The 22,725-nt window shown below is 36.2% G+C and overlaps 1 protein-coding gene across 3 annotated transcripts in view; it reads left to right on the top strand.

Moving 5' to 3' along the window:
• The window catches only part of Sim1 (SIM bHLH transcription factor 1), a 74,880-nt gene extending 59,266 nt beyond the window's left edge, over positions 1-15,614 (top strand). For all 3 annotated transcript variants that reach the window (XM_046430786.2, XM_046430765.2, XM_046430776.1), the window contains exons 11-12: positions 6,920-7,319; positions 9,671-15,614. In XM_046430786.2, the coding sequence (XP_046286742.1) occupies positions 6,920-7,319; positions 9,671-10,401 (1,131 nt within the window). In that variant the 3' untranslated portion in view covers positions 10,402-15,614. The remainder of the gene's footprint in view (positions 1-6,919; positions 7,320-9,670) is intronic.
• Positions 15,615-22,725: the final 7,111 nt, after the last annotated feature.

Below are 22,725 nucleotides of genomic sequence, written 5' to 3' on the forward strand. Positions count from 1 at the left end.
TTTCACTATCCTTTCCCAAAAAATTCTGTAATTTAATTTATGTAATTCATATTTGTGTTTGCTTTTTTTCCTCCAGAGTTATTTAATAGTTATTTTTTAACATTTTCAGGTGGAAGAGAGTTTTAAATTTTTGTTTTTAATTTTCATTTTTAATTCATTGATATTAGAAAGTGTCACTTCTGATATTTCTATTTCATGAAATTCACTAAGGTTTTCTCTGTGACCTAACATTTAGTGTGTGTGTGTGTGTATGTGTATACAGTTTTCTTTTTTTTGTTATCAGTATATAAAGCTTGACACAGAGCCATAAAATTTAACTTAAAAATTTTAAGTCTTCCGTAGTCTTTTTTTATAACTTAAACTCACTTTACTTGGCTTATACTGAGGATGGTGTGTGAGTCTGATGTGATAGTCTCTCTCCATTTCTTCTTCCATCTCCTATGGTTTCTGTTTTATGTAGATGGTATTCCTGTGTTATTTGATGCACTGATAGTTATTACAGACTTTCATAGTGAATTGTGGCTTTTAGCAAAAATATTATACAGCCTTAGAAGGAAATTTTGACACATGCTGCAGCATGGGTGGACCTCAAGGATATTATGCTAAGTGAAATAAGTCAGTCACAAAGACAAGTAGTGTGTGTTTGCACCTACATGAGATACCAAGAATAGTCAAATTTGTAGAGATAGAAAGTAGAATGTGGTTGACAGAGACTGAAGAGAGGGGAATTAGGAGTTACTGTTTAATGGGTATGGAGTTCAGTTTTTTAAAATACGTATGGTGGTAATGGTTGCACAGAATTGTGAGTGTATTTAATGCCATTGAACTGTACACTGAAAAATAGGTAAGATGGTAAATTTTACTCATTTAAAAATATATTTTTAAAATAAAAAATAAAGACCTGAAATTAACAGGGTGGGGAGCTACCATTGATATTCATATCAGATTTTGGTATGAATACAGTTTTCATTTCTTTGGGATAAATGCCCAGGGTTGCGTATGGTAATTGTACATTTAGGTTTCTAAGAGGCTGAACAACTGTACAGAGCGGTCATGCCATTTAAATGTTCCTGTCAGCATTGTATGAGTTATCTAGTTTCCCTGCATCTTGGCCAGCATTTGGTGTTGTCACTACTTTTTATATATTAGCCAACCTTGTAGGTGTGTTGTGATCTTTTATTGTGGCTTTAATTTGCATCTGCCTAGTCACAAGATTCTTGAACATCTTTTCATGTGATTATTACCATCTGTATATTCTGTCTGGTAAATGCTGCTTCATATATCTTTTACCTTTTAAAAAATTTTTGAGTTTGGGGAGCTATTTATATATTCTATATATTTAGTTCTTTGTTGAATATGTGATTTGTAAGTGTTTTCTTCCTGTCTGTAGCTTATTTTTTCATCCTCTGAACAGGGTCTTTTGCAAAGCAAAAAATGTTTAATTTCAATCAAGTTCAATTTGTCTATTTTTTTCCTATTATGGATTATGTTTTTGTTGTCAAGTCTCACAACTATTTACCTAGCCTTAAATCTTGAAAATTTCCCTGTTATTTTCTAAAAATATTTATATTATGCTTTATATTTAGGTCTGTGATCCTTTTGAGTTATTTTAAAATAACCACTAGTGTTGAAAAGCCTAAATTTTCTTCATTGAATTGTCAAAAATAGGTTGGGAATATTTGTGTGGGTCTCTATTCTGGCTTCTGTATTCTGTTCTGTTGATCTGCTTATGTTTCTCCATGAATATCACATGGTCTTCATTATAGTAGCTACATAGTAAGTTTTGAAGTTGAGTGGACAGATTCTCTTTCTTCATTCTTCTTTTATAAATAGTATTAACAATTCTAATTCCTTTGCCTTCTATATAAATGTTGTGCTTATACCAAAATGTTTTCAAATCTCCTCTTAACCTCTTTCTCATCCTTTTAATTTCTATAATTTTTATTCTCTTAGAAGTTTTCTAGTCTTTCTTCAATTTTTCTTATTTAAAAACTTTCATTTATATCTGTTCTCTTTTTCATGACTTGAAATTTACTCTTCACTTATTTTCTTTGTTTGAGTTTGGTCAGTTTTTGTTGCATGTGCTTTTCTGTTTTTTTTTTTTTTTTTGGGGTGGTAGGGTTTTGTATGGTTTGGTTTGTTTTTCAGTGTAAAGAATCAAACCAGAGCAAGTGCCCTGTGGTGGGTTTTTTGGGTCCACTGTTTAGTTTTTAAAATTTCCGATTCCAGATTCCAGTCATGTGTATGTTTGTGTTTATGTGCATGTGTATATCTCCAAATGCTTGTTGAGGGCATTTATTTCAATTTCAAGTGTTGTCTTACAGTTTTGTTTTTCACAGTTAGCTATTTTATGAGGACTTTTATTAGCTGAGGTGGTTTTTTAAAAATATTTTTTAGTTGTAGATGGACATAATACCTTTATTTTATTTATTTATTTTTATGTGGTGGTGAGAATCGAAGCACATGGCCTCACATGTGCTAGGCAAGCACTCTGCCACTGAGCTACAGCCCCAGGCTTAGCTGAGGTGTTTGCATTTCTATTTTCTTGTTTTCCTCTTACAGGGGGTTTATATTTAGTTTTTAAAATTTTTTATTTGTTCTTCTTAGATAGACATGACAGTATATTTTGACACATTATACATATGTGTAGTATAACTCCCATTCTGTGGTTGTACATGGTGTGGAGTTACACTGCTCATGTATTCATACATGAACAGAGGAGTTCGATTCATTCTACTGTCTCCTACAGGGTTTTATGTGAAGTTTAATTTTTCCCCTATTCTTTAGCATTTCATGGACTGTGGTGCTATTTCAAGAACACTCTTGGGACTGGGATTGTGGCTCCTTGGTACAGCGCTTGCCTAGCACGAGTGAGGCTCTGGACTTGATCCTCAGCACAACATAAAAAGAAATAAATAAAAGCATTGTGTCCATCTACAACGAAAAAAAAATTTAAAAAAGAACATTTTTTTTTTCCTGTCAGTTTGTAACATACATAATTTTTTTTGAATGGATGATGGTGTGGTGGGAGGGGGAAGGTAAAAGGCTAGGATTAACCTGTCCTGTACTCTACATTTTTCATGTCTATTGAATCTTCACCTCTCCCTCTTCCTTCTTTCCTTTCACTGGTGTCCCTGAAGAACAAATTTATTAGACTCACATGGAGATGACATTTTTTAATGGCTACCACTTTGGATTTTGTTTTGAGACCCTTCCCTATGGCCAGTGCTGTGAACCACCAAATACTGACATATTCATATTCTGGCATTTAATGTACTTTTTTTTCTTAGAGTTATTTGTCTAGTTTTGTGTATGTCCTAAGCTCTTTTTTTTTTCCTTCTAGAGTCTGTTAAACCTTCCCTCACTCTACATCCAAAGGTTCATAGTAATTAATTTTTGACTTTTAATTTTTTAATTTATAAGAAATTGGAAGTTTGTTATATTTTCTGACTTCTAGTCATGCTGATAGTTTGGGTCCTGTGGCTTAGTCTGTGCTTCTTAATCATCTTAATGATGACCTTAAAGATTTTGAAAGAAGCCAGGTGTGGTGGTTCATGCCTGTACTACAAGAGGCTCATGAGGCTGAGGCAGGAGGATGGCAAATTCAAGCCAGCCTCAGCAACTTAGCAAGCACTTGTCTCAAGATAAAAAATAAAAAGGGCTGGGAGTGTTTTTCAGTGGTTAAGCACCCTTGGGTTCAATCCCAAGTGTCCCCCCCCCCCCACAAAAAATTCTTTTTAAAGGAGAATGTATGAACAAATTCAGATTCAAATGACTGTTATCATCCTTCATACTCAGAATTATGAGTAGTATCCTTCATACTCTTGAAAGTAATACTTTATTGACCAAACATATCATGTAACTCCTAATAAACTGTGTCATAATGGGATACTTGGGGGTAAATTGGAAATATAATAAAATTATCACTTACATCATAGATTTATTGTAACCAAGACTATAAAAATTCTCTGACTTAAGTTATAGTTCTCAATAATGATCTTTAAATAAGTGAAATAGAGGGACAGACATAGAAATCATGATTCAACACTGGAAAAAATAATTATTGTGTCAAATAGAACATTAGAGCTAAAAAAAAGTTAGAGAAAGTCTAATTTAACCTAATATAACATTTTATAGACAAGGTTAAGAAGGATGAAGCAATTTTCCCAAGGCTACTCTGGAAGTTATGCTAGGGGCAGACCTGGAAACAAATTCTCATGGCTACCTGTCTCTAATACCTCTTCCCTTAAATGGCCCTAACTCTTGTTCAGTTCTTCATGGGTTAGTATCATCATAATCTTTTTCCTGTTCAAAGAAACTAAATCACTTGCCTAAGAGCTTGAATGTAGTAAATGGCATCAGTAGACTTGAGGCCGACTGGGACTCTTCTTACGTAGCATTCATTCTTTACTCTGCACTCTCTGTGTATATATTGGCTGTCTTCCCCTCTTTTCTCCAACATTTAATGAACACCTGAAATGTTTCAGTCCAAATAATGGGGTTAAAGAGTTTTCAACAAGTTTACACCCAGTACAGTTCATTTTAAAGGGATAAATGTGGATCAGAATTTTGATGGTGTGTCCTGGTGCAAGTTCACAATTTTCCTAAAAAAAGAATTGACTGCTAGGCTTTTCCCCTGTAGCTTCAAAGCAATGTGAGGTCTTACCTAACGGAACCACCCAACTTCTGCCTGCTTGAATATCTCAGGGCAGTGTACTTCCTGTAGTTTCTGGGCTATTGACAAGAGGCTTATCGTTCAAATTCTCCTTTGGGTACTCTTGAAATGTGTACCTCATGTATGCCAAGGTTGCCTTATGTTGAATTTTCTTTGTGAGTGAAGGACAGAATGTTCTTCTTTGCTGAGCCAATAGCACTTTCCCATATACACTCAGGGAAAGCTTTTTCCCCTCTCAAAAGGGCTCAAAAGTCTTGACTAGAGTGCTTCAGAAATAGGCCTGGTTTATACTTTTATAAAAACAAGCAGAGCCTGGACAACTCCTTGCTTGGAATAGCTCTGAAGGTTGAGTTTCTCTGAGGTAAGCAGATGAGTGGAGTAACCAAAGGACATATGTATAGCATTTGGATCCCCACTTAGTGAGGGCAGAGTGCCATCTCTTGCTTCTGTGAAAGTGAAGGTGGCATCTTGCAGAAAGAGGCTGGTTTTCACTGGGAAAAAAAGCTGATAGTATGTGGAAGGTGTGATACAGGGAACTAAAACTCAAGAAGCTTCAATTAAAAATGGTAATGAGGAAATATTTAACCTGGAATTTGTATAGCATTCTGTCCTGAGCATGCTATATTCATTAGTATGCTTTGGAGTATTCCAAGAAGAACCTATGTATCTCATGTTTCTAGCCCTAAGAGCTCTCAGCTGAGTTGCCTGTTCTCATTGAGGTGGGAAGAGTCAGGGGTCTTCCTTCTGCTCAGAATAGGCCTAATAGGAAGTGAAGAGTTTGCCTTATACTTCAAAGACCTCATCATACTGAAACTTGTTCAATTAGCATGTAATGCGGGCAGAACCGTGTAGCCTATGGCTTTTCCCTCTCCCCACGCAATGCCACATACATCCATACCTCTTTCTTCCAGGTTAAGAAAATGTATAATGGACTTATATTTTGGTTCCAGGAACTATAAAGCTTTCAGCCCCATAACTATATGTCTCTTTAATATTGGATCCTGTTTTCCTCTCCTCTTTCTTCAACAGTGCTTTATCTCAAGTGTAAAATTGAGGTTTGGAGTGTAGGCTTTGAGACCAGCTAGACCAGGGGGTGGCTGTGGCATCTTATTAAAATTCTCAGAGATGTAGTTTCCTCATCTACTAAATAGAGCTAATTAATAGCTCTATTAGAGTGGTTAGGAGGATTAAATGGTGTGATGCATATGGAATGATCAGCATATTACCAGGCACAGTAAGCTCTCAATAAATGGCATCTATTATTATCACAGCTGGAGAGCTCTAAGTCGTGCCTAGAATCGTGTTTGGCATTAGAAAACCAAACATTGAAAGGAATTATATTACCAATTTTATTGGTTCACGAAGGCCTTCAAATGGAGCATACTTCCTAGGGAGATCTGGAGGGCATTTTACCTTTTCTTTGAACACCTCCAGATAATTTAGTAGTAGGTGGGCTGTATATTCTCAATAAGGACAATGGAACCCATAGGTTGTTTTCTTATTTTGATGATCCTTAGGTATTGGAGTTTCACTTTAGAAAGAAACATATCCTAGTGAATAAACCCAGTTTATATGGGACAAGACTTTTCAAAAGTTATATTGTAATTAAATTAGGTAAGCATTAACTGCTCTACCATGTACCCAGCAAAGTATTCAGAGTAAATAGTCTAGTATGAAGACTAAGATTCAGCACGTTGGTGCTTTGAACTTTAATTTTGTTTTTTCCTAATTAAGAAATGTAGAAAAGTGAAGAGTAACAATATATGGAGGCTTCTTGGGATTTTTTTTTTTTTCTTTTTTGGTGGCAATGCCATTTGGATAGTGATGAAGAACTTGGGTTTGAATTTTGATTCTGTTACCTGCTAAACCCGTGGCTTTGGGCAAATCGTTTTCCCTCTTTGGATCTTAGCTCCTCTATGTATATACAGTGAGGTGCTGATATTGCCATTAAAGTGTTACCAGAACTACCTGAGATTATTCACATGAAGCACTTCGGGTAGTACCTAGGAAGGACTTCAGTCGCTGTTTGTTATTATTTTTATGTCCTTTCAGCAGCCAGAAGGATTTTCTATGAAGGCATCACTAAACTAATCATGCGATGCCAAGTTAGTGGTGCCCAGCAGCGGTGCTAGTGACTCAGGCCAATAAGATCTTAGGGGTGTTTGCAGAAACAAAGACTGTTTTTGTTTGTTTGTTTAAACGACTTTATTTTTGAAATGGCTCTTCTCCACTTCTCGGTCTCAGTATTCGGGATTTCACAACGAAAGATCGGAATCCGACCACGACAGCCAGTGGGGCGGCAGTCCCCTGACCGACACAGCCTCCCCGCAGCTCTTGGACCCGGACCGGCCCGGCTCGCAGCACGACGCGTCCTGCGCCTACAGGCAGTTCTCGGACCGCAGCGCTCTCTGCTACGGCTTCACGCTCGATCACTCCAGGCTGGTGGAGGAGAGGCATTTCCATACCCAGGCCTGCGAGGGAGGCCGGTGTGAGGCAGGCAGGTACTTCCTGGGAACGCCGCAGGCCGGGAGGGAGCCCTGGTGGGGCTCTCGCGCAGCCCTGCCCCTGACCAAGGCCTCCCCCGAGAGCAGAGAAGCCTATGAGAACAGCATGCCTCACATCGCTTCGGTCCACAGGATCCACGGTAAGAGCAGTGGGAAGGACTTCCCAGCCCAGCATGAGGCTCCAGGGCAGATTTATAGATGTTAGGTGTGACACTGGAGTGACCCACCCAAATGTTTTCTCTTTTGATTGCCATGTCAGAAACTCACATGAGTGAGGTTTAAAACCAAGTTTACTCAGTTAAATGTATTAATTTTGGTAATGTTTGAAGACTATATTTATGACTTGTGGGAAAAAATGATTTCCATTTTAAAAACCATAAAGTATAGAATTCAAGTTAAAGGGAGTTATTGAGCATATTGAATTTGTAGTATGTATACATGTCAATTTCTCAAGTATTATTTTCCTCTGATTCCCTATGTTTCAAAAGTGGACTTCAGTAGTCCATAGGCTCATTCAGTTTGAGCAATGTTTTTTAGTGAGGGCACTATTGATAGCTGGAGAGACCGATCTTTGTTTTATGAACTATCATTCATATAGCTGTTCATCCTCGTTGGACATTAAGTGCCAATAACTGCCCAAACTTCTCCCATCATTATGACAACCACAGTGCCGCTTTTGATTAAGGATGGAGTGCCAGATAGAAACTACTGAGATTTTCATCTTTGGATTATTATATAACTTTATGAACACACGGAGTTGAGCATTTTAGTTAAAGCTTTGATTGTTGGTAATGCTTTTCTGTGTTAATTGTAAAGTATATTAGTTAAGCATAGCTTACTCTGTCCATTCCAAGTTTGGTTCCAGGAAGATCTTTGAAGAAGTTGGCCAGGAATGGTGGAACATACCTATAATCCCAGATACTCAGGAGGCTGATACAGGAGAATCACAAGTTTGAGGCCAGCCTCATCAATTTAAGAGACCCTAAGCAGCTTAGGGAGACCTGTCTCAAAAAATAAAAAGGGCTGGGGATGTGGCTTCAGTGGTTCAGTGGTAAAGTGCCCCTGGGTTCAGTCCCCAGTACAAACAAAATAAAAAACACCCAACAAAGCCCTATTTAATTAAGTCATTGACATTAGGATTGATCTGAAGGCTCTGATATTACTCTTCTTGTCCTTAGGATGAGAAATGTACTAGACAATGTTGTCCCCATCCATAAAGTCTGTCATATACCTCAAGGCACTGAAGGCCTTCTATGAGTTATTTTGTTTCTATTCTTGCTTTTTAATTTTTCTGCTTTTACTTTGAGTAAACAACTTGTACTGAACCAAGGAACGTTTTGGTAGTCTGGTAATGGAAACCCAGGGCAAAGAGCAATTGCTTGTTAAAGAAAGGAGTGAAGTGAAAATCCTGGTTTAACCTACATAGTCTGGAAGGAAATATTAGAAATAAAATAAGGAAAAAAGAGGGAAGGAAAGCAGTGAATAGTGTAATCTAGGGCTTCTTTGCTGTGTTTAGCAGCTTACAGTTCTCAGATGTCCCTACCTGATTTTCTTCTTGCTTTTTATATTGTCTTTAGACATTTTTGAAAATAATTTGGTTTATGGAATTTATTTTGGAAGCACTATTCCTCCATCTTAGATCTCTGTCTTGGATTTAAAATAGGCTTTTATTAAAATTGCTAATATTTACTTATTCTTTACCTTATTCCAGAAGCAATCTAAAATTCTTCACTTTCCTTATGATGACCTCTGAAGCTGAGATGTTAACTCCTATGTTTGTTAAAATAGTACCTTCATGTATGATCTAGACAAGATATAGCTACATCTATATCTACCTATGCATATATATATACATATATACATACATATGAATATACATTTTAACCTTCAGTTGTCTAAAAATGATCAGTAGGTCTTTACTGTAACCCTATTGCAGATACATTGAGCAATATTAATTTTAATTTATTAATTAAATTAATTAAATCTTAATTTTCAATTTTCAGTGATTCATTTAGAGAATAGTTCAGCTTATGTTACTATACTCCTCAAACTCAATTCAAAGCATTTTGTAAGCATCAATCTAACATTGCCATTGCTCTAGAAAACAGCATAAATCAAATTCTATGTATCTTCTTTTTATTATTTGCAATTGGGAAGGTTCAATAACGGGTATAAATGAATATGAACACACTTTACTATTTCACTAATTGTCCTTCACAATCCATGAACAAGGTTTATCTTATAAGAAAATTGTTATAAGCTTCACCTGTGCTTAAAATCCGATGATTTTATACGAATCCGGTATACATATGACTTCCAGGACTATAAGTTGATGCTCTGGCATGAAGGCCTGTGTCTGTTTCAAATATTGTTACATATATTAAAAATGAAAGATACAAGTTTGCTTTTAATAGGAAAAGAAATACACTTAATTAAAAAAATTGGTGAGTCTTGAGACTACTTTTACTATTTTACTTTTTCTGATTTCTAGGGCGAGGTCATTGGGATGAAGATAGTGTGGTCAGTTCTCCAGATCCTGGGTCAGCCAGTGAATCAGGTGATCGATATCGTACTGAACAGTATCAAAGCAGCCCCCACGAACCTAGCAAAATTGAAACTCTGATAAGAGCCACCCAGCAAATGATTAAAGAAGAAGAGAACAGATTGCAGCTACGGAAAGCACCCCCTGACCAATTGGCTTCCATTAATGGAGCTGGGAAAAAACACTCTCTCTGTTTTGCAAACTACCAACAGCCCCCACCGACAGGCGAAGTTTGTCATGGCTCTGCTCTTTCCAATACTTCACCATGTGACCACCTCCAACAGAGAGAGGGAAAGATGCTGAGCCCCCATGAAAATGACTATGACAACAGTCCCACTGCACTGTCTCGGATAAGTAGTCCCAATTCTGATCGCATTTCGAAATCCAGTTTGATCCTAGCTAAAGACTATCTACATTCGGATATGTCTCCTCATCAGACAGCAGGAGACCATCCTGCTGTCTCTCCAAACTGCTTTGGCTCTCACCGCCAGTATTTTGATAAGCATGCGTACACATTAACTGGTTATGCCCTGGAGCACTTATATGACAGTGAAACCATTAGAAACTATTCCTTGGGCTGTAATGGCTCACACTTTGATGTAACTTCCCATCTAAGGATGCAGCCCGATCCAGCACAAGGACACAAGGGAACATCTGTTATAATAACCAATGGAAGCTGATGTTTTTCTAAAATATTTTTTTCTTCAAGGGTCTCTGAAGCATATTTATAGTTTAATGCCCCATTACCAGCATTTACTATGCCACAGATTGTTAGAGGATAATTTAAGTTACTGGGTATTTGACATGTGTTTCTGCAAAATCAAAGAAAACATAGCATTCAGGGTTATACACAGATAATGGAGCTGAAGTCAATACAAAAATTTCCCCTCTAATTATTTGGAAACCAGAATAGATACATTTTGAATAGAAAAATACTCATGTAAATCAAGTAAGCATATAGACCACATCAAAGGGCTGATGAATTGACAATACTGTATTGTGATGATCCAGTGAAACTCATAGCCACAGACCACCATTCACAAACTGTTGTGTCTACTTTACATGTAGAACTAGAGAATATACACCACAAATATACCAAAATGGGTAATTCCCCTAATTCTACCACATCAAGCTTCTGAAAGAAATTTTCAATCCCAAATAACCAGAAAGAAAGAGATACATCTTGTAAACTGATTTCTTTGTGGTTTCAAACCAGTCAGCTCATTTAGTTCAGGCATAAATTAGAGAAGTGGTTCTGTCTGTAGTGCAAGAATGAGTTTTCACCTGGTATCCATTAGAAGCAATCAGGAAGTGGTGATTTTTCACCTTGCTTTTGAGTTAGACAAGGACCAGGATTGCGCTGGCATAGCAGTACAGGTTTTTCTAAGTAACGGCATTGAGATGTAGGGAGGCACATCAAAAACGTGGTGTGCTCAATTGGAAGTAGTTTAGTGAAGATGGAAAGGCCAGAGGCAGAGCAGAATGAAATTATATCTCAAAACAAACAACTTAAGGCTCAGAATAGTTAAACCTCATATTTGGGGCTTGCTTATGAAACCAACCAAATAAAAAATTCAAACCAATTCACCAAGAAAAAAGGCTGATAAGTGCCAAAATAACTGAGGAAAACCAGTGAAGTGCTACATGACAGCGGTCTAAGTGTTTGAAAGCATTTCAAAGCACAGATGTGCCAATGTGTCAGCATGTGGAAAACCTCAGGAGAGAATCTAAGATGAAAGCTTAGGCAGATAGACAAGTGGTTAAAAGGGCCAGAAAAGTACTCTGACTGAAGGCATAGGCACAGATACTCGTTTTCCTTATTATTTGTAAACAACAAAAACAGTAAACTTGCCTTCACCTCTGTGTGGGTAGTAGAAAGACCAGTGGACTAGATGCAGAGATCTCTGGGTTTGGGTTCTGAGCCCGCCTGTAACTTAATTTTGTGACCACAATTGCATTCCTCACCATGCCTGAGGCCTTGTGTCCTGGTCTGTAAGGCAGTTTCAGTGTCCCATGATCCTGTGGTTCATTGAGACAGCAGAATGGAAATTATGAAGTAGTTAACTCTCTGCTGTGAGTTTTCAGGACTGATCATTCTGGCTTTTCTGCACACATGCAGAGGCCTAGAAGCTTTGTGACTTAAGCAGGTATGTGGGCTCTCTGGTGCAGGTATAGTTACAGTTGGTTTTTTCTTAGATTCAGTCAAAATGTAGATGGTAGAAATTTATTAAAGGGAAGAAATATAGTAAGATTTTAAAAAATGCACTTATCTCTAGTATTCAAAGCAAAGTGACAGAAGTGATTAGAAAAGTTTCCTAGGTAATATTTCATAGAAGTCTCATGCATTTAACTCTTGCCAAATTCTAGGAGGGGAATATACTGAAAGAACTCATAAGTTCGAAAACAGAACATGACATTGGACACTCAGGGATTAGAACTATATTTTCATCATTTAATACAGTTATTTGGCTGTCCATTGGTTGGTGACAATCTGTATAATAATTTGAGAGACAAATACTGAGTCGTTTGTACATGAGAGAAGAGGCTACATGAAATTATATAACTATTTCTTGGATATGACAGCAACATTGGCCAATGTAAATGAAAAAAAAGTGTGAGAAAAGTAGTGATTGTCATATACACTTTAAAAATGTTCAAAGTACAATAAAAGTTAAATTCAGAGCTATATAAGAAAAAACATTCAGTAATTTCGAGAAAGTTATTTTGAGAAGCCCCTGGAATAGTTAAAATGGATTATGATTAATTTGCATGTGAAATAAGGATTTAGGAATGCTAAAGGTTTTGCAGAATTCTGTAGGATACATGTTTCAAAGAAACAAATATCTGGAAAATGTGGCAGGTTTTGGAAAGGAAAATCTATACAGATGGATTCTACTGATGGATAGATACATGGTTTATCAGATGAGTCAAGGACAGATACTGTCGGAGAAATGGCTACTTAAGAACCAAGGAAAATGAACAGATGCTAATGAAAAGATTGTCATCACAGGAATTGCAGTTGAATTTTTATATGGAAGATAATTGATTAGTGGAAGGAATAAATTATGAACTGAACAGATAGGGGGTAATCATGAGGAATCATGCTCCTTAAAATTATATGACCAATTTTTTAAAAGGAAGACAGAATTAACTAAATTACACTTTGATTGAATTTTGGGGTAGATTAGCCCAGTTTTAAATACATAACCATCTACTTAATTTCTTGAAAGATAATTTTATAGTAGCAGTTTTTTTACATTACATATAACAACTTATAGGCTCATAGTATTATATGACTTTCATTTGTTGCAATATGGCATGATTATTATAAAAATGATCCAAAGTAAGCTGACATTTTCTGACAAGGCAACTTTTTATTATTGACATGCATATGTACAAATGTGTTTGTAATCTACATTATTTTGTTCTATGTAGGAACATATTTCCCTATAAGGAAGATGTCATCTGTGTCACTGAAAAACATGGGGTGTAAAATGAATATGTTCCCCATAATGAATCAGTTAAAATTGAAATTAAATTGGCTTTAGTTTTAATCCTTGATTTCTATAACTTTGCTACAATGCTGAAAACCATGAAATTTGATTGAAATAGAGAAGGATTTTTTAAAATATCATTTTGGGGAATTTATAAACGTGCTATTCTAATTATATAGCTACAGTATGAAACAATTCATTAGATGATTCAAAGCTTATGCTTTATAGTGACAGCAAGAATATCTTTATTGCCCATTTTACCTGTTTTTGAGCAATTAAAAAATCTCAGTAACCAAAGAGATAAATGAGTATTTCCCCAATCTTTCTTGGGGGAAAATTCTGTTAAAATTATTGTTGAGAATATATGATGTGTTATTTTTGGATGCATAAGATTAAGGTCACAGCCTCTACAGGTCAGACATTAGATATGCTTCAGCTCCGAGAGTCTTTTTGATGTAATGTGTTGAATCTAATGTTCTAGATTTTCTAATTGCCTGATACAAGATGATGTAATAGTGCTGATGTGACATTCAAAATGAGACAGGATGCAATAAATGATTTGCCTTCAGCATTTATACAGAAAAACCACTTACTATTTCCTTATTGTATTTCACAGAGCTAAAATATTTCCACTGGGTACTGTTCTTAATTCTCTCTACACCCTGCTGCCACATGCTGCCTTTGGGCAGAGAATCCCACTTAAAATGAGCTTTAATGGGATCTTCTAGAAAAGGATGACAAGCTCCATTTTTCTTGCTTTCTTTCTTTTTATGTAAGGTGAGGATTGATTCTAATGCAAGATTATTTGGAAAATATGCATAGATATTTTAAAATACAATGAAAGACTTCCACCCCCAAGATCTAGACAAAATAAGTGTGATAGAAGGTCGTATAGCTAAAGAGACACTCTGAATACAGATTTGATATTGTAAGGCTCTCTCCTCTCTCTTTCTTTGAAGAGCATGACATTACTAAGCTATTCAGTGCAATCTATTAGCACTAGTTATAATTGGGAGTGACAGAGTGAATGCTGATATTTGGAAAACTGAATATCTGACCATTTTGGGTCACTAACCTTGTCTAGTGAAATAACTTACACTTTAATACAGTCCTTCTGATGCAAAAAGTTAAAATACCCAGATCTGGCTCCCTAGTTCACTCAAACCATAGATGTAGACATATATTCTATTTTCTTAATGACTTAATAAAGAATGTAAATCCTGCCGTTCTCCAAATAAGTGACTCAACTTTCATGTAAATGTCAAGGTTTTGTGAATAGGGGTTTAAGTTTAAGCAAAATCTATTGGGTAGTTCTTACTGTGAAACATATTGTGGATAAAACATCATTCCAAATTTTAAATGAGGATAAAACAGCTGTGGACACATGCAGAAGTTATCATACATAGAAAATGTTCTTGGGGGAAAAGTTTTGTGTGGTGCTCATTTTTTGTGCACAAAGGTTGTACGGGTAGTGCTTAATCTCAAAAGGTGAGATTGTTCTCATTTCCAAATAGGTGTTTGCTCAGAGTTCTATTTCTAAGACTGTAAGCAAAAAGAACACACACACACACACACACATACAGGGTTCTATTGCTTAAAACTGTATGCAGAAATGATACACACCACAGAGAGAAAAGTATTATTTATCATCACCTTGGGTGTTCAAAATGTGCCATATCCAATTATGTGTGTGTATATGTGTGTCTCTCTATATATCCATATATATACATGTATGTTTACATATACATGTATATATATGATGGTTCACACAAGAAATCCTGATTGATAATTTTAAACCAAATGTTTGTAGTTTTATTTATTGCAATTTTGATTTTGCTGCATGAGAGACTTGGCTTTCATAACCCTATATGGGAGGAGTTTATCCCAATTTGCTGATTTGGTAGGCATTTAATCACAGTTAAATTTATACTCAATAGTCCTGATGTGTTTACATTTTGAAAGAAATGAAATTGGCATGGAAAAATTTTAGAAGTACTGTAATTTGTTTTCTGTTTTTTCCCCCTGAAGGAAACTATTTCAAAAAAATGAAATATATGAGTAGGCACTTCAAAAAAGATGAAATATTTTGTTTGTTTTTGACTGACATGCTATAAAAAGGATTATATTTGTGAGAAGATACTGATTGCCACTATTCCAAATACCATCTTGCAATGTATAGTTTTTAGTGATATTGTAGTATAAAGCTGTAATTTGAACTTTTACTTTGGAATGTAAAGTAGAAAATATTAGCTATGTCAATGATATCTTGCAAAGTGTTCCCATTTATAATTATTTATATTGTAAATAGCTTTCTGAAGTAAATTTGAAGTTAATGTGCATAAAATGTATTTATTATGTGAGGAATTTTTTTTGTTTTAAAATATAGTTACCAATATGCAGTTTGAGTCTGAATTATTCATTGAAAGAAAAATTCTCTATAGGATAACAGAGTGTCATTTGTAAGCAAGAAGACTGTAAAGAAACTTCAGCTCTAGATTCTGTTGGAATAGGTACTCCACCCCCATAGACACACAGATGTACACATATACACATTGTGCACACATGAGAAACTGAAGAATAGAAGCTCACGTGTATGCCCAGTAAATATTAAGTAATAGGCGTGATTTTAATTAGACACTGGAGGAAGGTTTTTCAGTGTTCCATCAGGACATTTTCAGCGATCTTCTTTCTCCACTTTGCTAAATAAAGTAAAAAATTTGAAGGTACATGTTAATATTTTTAATGCCTATGGGAAATGAAAACCTATAATATTGAGATGATTTAGTTTGCTTTCATTCAAAAGCATATTTAAAATATCTCCAGAATAATTTTTGATCTGAAGTTCAAGATATGTTTAAAATTCAAAATTAGGGATTAAAGTCAGACAAAAATATATTTCTAGGAAGTTCTTTTGTAAACATTTTCATAGTGGCCCTTAGGTATTTCATTTTTTTTTCTTCCAGGAATTTGTGATTTACCGTGGTATGTTCTAGATATTTCCATTGGCTGATCAACACACTTACACAGTATCTTTTAATTCAATATAAATGTTATTTGTATTTCATAAAGCTTTTTTACGAAGCTGAACAAAATACCAGAAATATCATCATTACTATTATAGTATTTATCAGATGTTTTCCAGCATATTTCTTTAAGATACTTGTTTTAGTACTTCTGTTTCTGAAAATAAAATTGTTTTCATCTACTTTATTTTTCAAAATAATTGCACTTCTGATTTAATCCAAATTATTTATTGAATATTGTGCGGTCAGCCTTTCTTTTTTTTATATTTTTATTATTATTTTTTACATGATGGTAGAGAGTATGTTTTGAGATATCATACATATGTAAAATAAATATAACTTGTTCCAATTGGGACCCCATTATTGTGGTTGTACAAGATATGGAGTTACATTGATCATGTACTTATACATGATAGGAAAAATATGTCTAATTCATTCTATTCTCTTTCCTATTGCCATCTCCCCTCCCTTCCCTTCATTTCCCTTTGTCTAGTCTAATGAACTTCTAATCTTTCCCTCTCTTCTTGTGGGTTAACATCCACATATCAGAGAGAACATTCTGCCTTTGGTGTTTTGGGACTGGCTTATTTCACTTACTATGATATTCTCCATTTCCCAGAAAATGCCATAATTGCATTCTTCCTTATGGCTGAGTAGTATTCTATTGTGTATATATACTACATTTTATGTGTCCATTCATCTGTTGTAGGGTACCTAGATTGGTTCCATAGCTTGGCTATTGGGAATTGAGCTGCTATAAACATTGAAGTGGATGCATCACTGTAGAATGCTTATTTTAAGTCCTTAGGGTATAAACTGAGGAGTGGGATTACTGGGTCAAATGGTGGTTTATTTCCAAGTTTTCTAAGGAATATCCATAGTGCTTTCTAGAGGGGTTACATCAATTAGCAATGTACATGTGAACCTCTTTCTCCACATCCTTGCCAACATTTATTGTTGCTTGTAGTCTTGATTATTGCCATTCTGACTGGAGTGAGATGAATCTCAATGTAGTTTTGATTTGCATTTCTCTAATTGCTAGAGATGTTGAATATTTTTTCATATATTTTTTGACTATTTGTGTTTTTTCTTCTGTGAAGTGCCTGTTCAGTTCCTTTGCCCATTTATTGATTGGATTATTATTATTATTATTTTTTTTTGGGTGTTAAGTTTTTTTGAGTTCTTTGTATACCCTGGATATTAATGCTCTGTCTGAGGTGCTGGTGGTAAAGATTTTCTCCAATTCTGTAGGCTATCTGTTCACATTCTTGATTGTTTCCTTTGGTGTGAAGAAACTTAGTTTGATACCATCTCATTTATTGATTCTTGATTTTATTTCTTGCACGTTGGTAGTCTTGTTGAGGAAGTCAGTTCCTAAGCTGGCATGGTAGAGTGTTGGGTCTATTTTTCTTCTAATAGGCACAGAGTCTCTGGTCTAGTGTCTAAGTCCTTGATCCACTTTGAGTTGAGTTTTGTGCAGGGTGAGAGACAGAGATTCAATTTCATTCTACTACATATGGATTTACGGTTTTCCCCCAGCACCATTTGTTGAAGAGGCTATCTTTTCTCCAATGTTTGTTTATTGTGCTTTTGTCTAGTATGAGATAACTATATTTATGTGGGTTTGACTCTGACTTCTAAACTGTTCCATTTGTCTTTATGTCTGTTTATGTATCAATACCACACCACTTTTGTTATTATAGCTCTGTAGTATAATTTAAGGTCTGGTATTGTGATGCCTCCTGCTTCACTTTTCTCACTAAGTATTGCTTTGACTATTTTGGGCCTTTTATTTAATTTCAGTACTGCTTTTTCTATTTCTATGAAGAAAGTTATTGGAAATTTAATAGGAAATGCATTAAATCTGTATAGTGCATTTGGTAGTATGGCCATTTTGACAATATAAATTATTCCTATCCCAAAACATGAGAGATCTTTCTATCTTCTTAGGTCTTCTTCAATTTCTTTCTTTCGCATTTTGTATTTTTCATTGTAGAGGTGTTTCACGTCTTTTGTTAGACTGCTTCCCAAATATTTTTTTTTAAGGCTACTGTGAATGGGATTGTTATACTGATTTCTCTTTCAGCTGATTCATCATTGGTGTATAGGAATGCAACTGATTCGTGGGTGTTAATTTTATATCCTGCTACTTTGCTGAATTCATCTATGAATTCTAGAAGCTTTACTAGTCAGCCTTTCATCACTATAAAATATACCCAAGATATTCAACTTATAAAGAGAAAAGGTTTATATTGGCTTAATTTTTGAGGTTTTAGTCCATGATTGGTTGGCCCCATTGCTTTGGGCCTGTGGTGAGGAGTATACAGTGTAGTAAAGCTGCTCACCTCATGACCAGGAAGTGAAAAAGTTAAAGAGGAAGGGGATAGAATTCCACTGTTCCTTTCATGGCATCTCCCCAATGACCAGAAGACATTCCACTAGGCCCCATCTCTTAAGGGTTATGCTGCTTCCTGACAGCACTGAGCTGGGGGCTAAGCTTTTAATACATAAGTCTTCTGGGTATAATCAAGATCCAAACCATAGCAAATATTAATATGTGTTCCAAATGGGATAGGGACCTAAATTTTTTCTCATTGCAGAGTGTTTTAAAAATACACATACAATAGGCCTTTGATTTCTCTTGTGTGCTTTGAAAATGTAAATTCCTTAGACTATTATAAAAATGATAAGCATTTACCATCATGGGTCAAACACTGAGTCAAGATCAGCATAGAAATCAGAGTAGGGAGACTCACCTTCCACCAAAAAGAGAGATTCCAAAATTTCTATTTTATTATTGAGAAGACTGAGGATCAGAGTGGTTAAGTAACAGTCACAGAGCTGACAAGTGGTAGAGGTGAAATTTGAACTCGTACAGGTTTGTGTTAGCTTTTTTTTTTTTTTTTTTTTTGGTGGCTATTACCAAAAGACCTGTCAAGAACAGTTACAGAAGGAAAAGTTTATTTGGGGCTCATGGTTTCAGAGATCTCAGTCCATTGAAGACTAGCTCCATTCCTTGGGGCTTAAGGTGAGGCAGAACATCATGGCAGAAGAGAAAAGTGTGGTGGAGGAAAGTGGCTTTGTACATTGCACCAAGAAAGAGAGAAGGGGAGGGAGGGGAGAGAGAGAGAGAGAGAGAGAGAGAGAGAGAGAACTTCACTCAACAACAAGAACAAAATATATACCCCAAAGGCATGCCCTCAGTGACCCTTTCCTCCCACCATAACCTATAGGCCTATAGTTACTACCTAGTTATTTTAAATCAGGAAATTAATGCACTGAATAGGTTAAGCATCTCATAACCCAAAGATTTCAGCTCTAAGCTTTCTTGCATTGTCTCACACATTGCTGAGAGCCATAGCTAAGTAAGAATGATGCATGGCAATTTCTTTGTCAGCCTACCCCATGTTGCTTAGAGGGAGGACTCTCCATTGTGGAAATGGGCTTACCTTGGACCCAGGTCATTTGCAGTGACTTTGCATGAAAGGTGACCTTGCTCAAGGACCAGGGTGGATCCGGGTTTAGGGCGGATGGGGGTTTAGGGTGATCAGGGTTTAGGGCGGTTCCAGGTTTAAGGTGATTCCTGCTGGGAATAGGGCGTATCCTGCTGCCTCAGGCGCCTGCCCCACTCCTTGAGTTCCCGTTGAGTTCTCGCGGGATTCAGAGAGTATTTAGGATGTAGAGTGCCGGTGGATTTTCCCAGAACGTGCGTGTAGAGTGCTGGTGAGAGTTTTGGGAATAAAGAATTGCTGTTTGAATCTACAAGTCTATGAGTGGTTCGTGATTTTGTGGCCAGCCAGACTGCGGCAACACATGAGATTTTGAGGGACACCACACCTCTAAACCATAATATAGATTTACCCTAAAATTTTACCTGCTTCATTCTGGTTTCTTTACATAGTAATAATAATCTTAATAATAATAGGAATAATAATAATAATGAGGAGGAGGAAGAAAACATTGTCCAAATGGTGGTTGCATAAAACAGATCACTAAATCCAAATGGGGGTTCCATTAGCCCCACATATACTCTTAGGGCTGTGGTTGCTATTTTTCCTTTCTTAAGCTGATGATCATTCTCAAGAGAGCCAGGCCTCTAACCCACATGTTGTCTTCTTGCTGAATGAGTATTCTGATGTTTCTTTTATATATGCATGATAACAAGACAAAATATTCTAACAGGTTACCTATTTGATGTTTTTTTGGAAGTATTTTCAATTAACAAAATGTAAAGGATTTACATAGTAATTGAAACCATATACCCAACATTTTCAGTTTATGAGTAATACAGAAGTATTACTTTTTCATGATAGTCATTAAATGATTCTGTTTTGTTTCATGGAAAACTTTCTTTCCTCTTTGGATAAAAGCCAACCAAAACTCACTCAACCAAGAATCAAGACCTATAAGCAGCCACTACACTAAGGACTTGATTTTGAGGGTATTCTGCAGACAGATCACAGGAGGCTGTTGCAACTACCATATCATGTGCTTTCTTTATTTGAATGGAAGCTGCCTGCAAGTTATCTGAGTGGAAGGCTGACCTTCAGAACACAGATGATTCCTACAAGCAATGGCATGTGCCTGCTGGGATCAGTCTGTCTTTGGCTGCCTTGGGGATCATGGCAACTTATGGATGCCAGGAATCAAGGCAGCCTTCCAGGCTTGTGTACCCGTCCAAGGCTGCTGGTCTCTGCCTTCCTGTCAGGTGGGTTGACCCTCTATTGTACTTCTTGGCCTTTTCATATTTATGCTTTGCAATTTAGTATGTGTTGTATTTATCAATGGAATTAGATTGGAGGAGGGGGAGAAATGTAAAACATCCTCTGCTTTTGGAGTTTGTAAATAATCTCTGCTTTTTTCAGCTTCTCCCCAAGGTTATGCTCCTGTGTAGGGAAGAATTCTATATGGGAATCTTACTTGGGTGCCATCTAAGTAAACCTGAAAGGGAAACTTGGCAGTATCTCTAAAGCCATAAGGAGATCATTGTCAGTTTCTGGTGAGGATTTTCTCATAGCTTTGTTTGGTGTGTGTGTGTGTGTGTGTGTGTGCATGCACGCGTGCACACACATACACAAAACCCCAAAGAGTCTTTTATGGATAAGGTTTCCCAGGTCCATATGGGAATATGTAATTGAAATCTAATATGAAAAGAAATCACCTATATAGTAATTGAACATAATTATTTAGCGTATTTCTGCATTTCCAGTTTGCAGTTCCAGCCCTGTGTTAGTCACATGCTCCATTAGTTATGCCAGACAGTGCTTGTCCACGGTGCCGTGGTAGGCCTATTTTTTTAATTTAAAATATCAGAGGCATATTTTAATGTACATTTATAATTATGTTTCATAATTAAAGGTGTCTGATTGCTAAGAAATTTGTTCAGGTTGGGGATAAGAAAGAGATTTAAGCTAGCAGGTTTTTACACTACTTACCTGCATCGATCAGTCATACCTGTTCCTTATTTAAATACCGGAATCTGCTATATAGTTGACCTTGACACAATACGAAAATATGTAGGAGGTGTCTTTTTTCAATGCTTGTTTATTTATTTTTTAAGAAAGTAACTTTTCATGCAAGACACAGAACGTCTAGGTTTTGAAATCTGTTTTCCTTCCATGGTCACTTCTATACCACTCATTGTCTCCAAAAGATAATGAGATAGCTTATAATTCTGCTACTCTTTCATGCCTCCTTTGGCTGCTTTATGGCCAGCTTCCTCCTGTGGAGGTTTTATGTCATGTTCCATTGCCCCCAATTTTTACCTTTTCCCTTAGATACCCCAAATTGCAGACATTATGTTATTTTACTTCAGGGATCATCTCTAAATTATAAGAAATATAACATGTTAACATGATGATGGCAACTCTCACAGCTACCAAAATTAACCACTTGTCATCTAATATGTGGCAATTTTTAAGAGGATTGAGATCAGGCATGATATTTTCTCCTTATGGATTAATCTTCGTGCCTCTCTTGGACAGTCCCAGTTCTTCCATAGTTCTCTTCACACCTCCTTTCATTTTTGACTCCTTTCAGTTTCTTCCCAGATTTTTAGATACACACTGTTATGCTGACATGGACTTTTGCACATGCACACACTATCAGAGAAGCTGAGTCATTGGGCCTCACTGCTGAGCTACTCTTGGTCCAAATCATTTCAGCAGTTGCTTTGAATCTTGAGTTGCCTCCTAGCTGAGAACTGTGTGTTTATGTCCTTGCCTTCCTGAAATAATTTGTTATCTCTTCCTACCATTAAAAATATGCCTTTATTCTTCTCTTGTCTTTTCTACCTACTTGTCTCTTGGAGGGTGACTTTACATTCCAAGAGTAATTTCTTTTCCTGTGACACTGATCCACTGACATCATTAATTGTCCCTTTCTTTTCTCTCCTCACTGGTTCCTTTGTTTCTATTTCTGGATGTGTGTCAGTCTTTTAATGACATCAATGTTTATAGCAGCATAATTCACAATAGTCAAGCTAAGG

This window comes from Marmota monax, unplaced genomic scaffold (assembly GCF_021218885.2).
Source record: "Marmota monax isolate L192 unplaced genomic scaffold, Marmota_monax_Labrador192_F-V1.1 WCK01_AAM20220418_F8-fsc00013, whole genome shotgun sequence".
Taxonomy (NCBI): Eukaryota; Metazoa; Chordata; class Mammalia; order Rodentia; family Sciuridae; genus Marmota; species Marmota monax.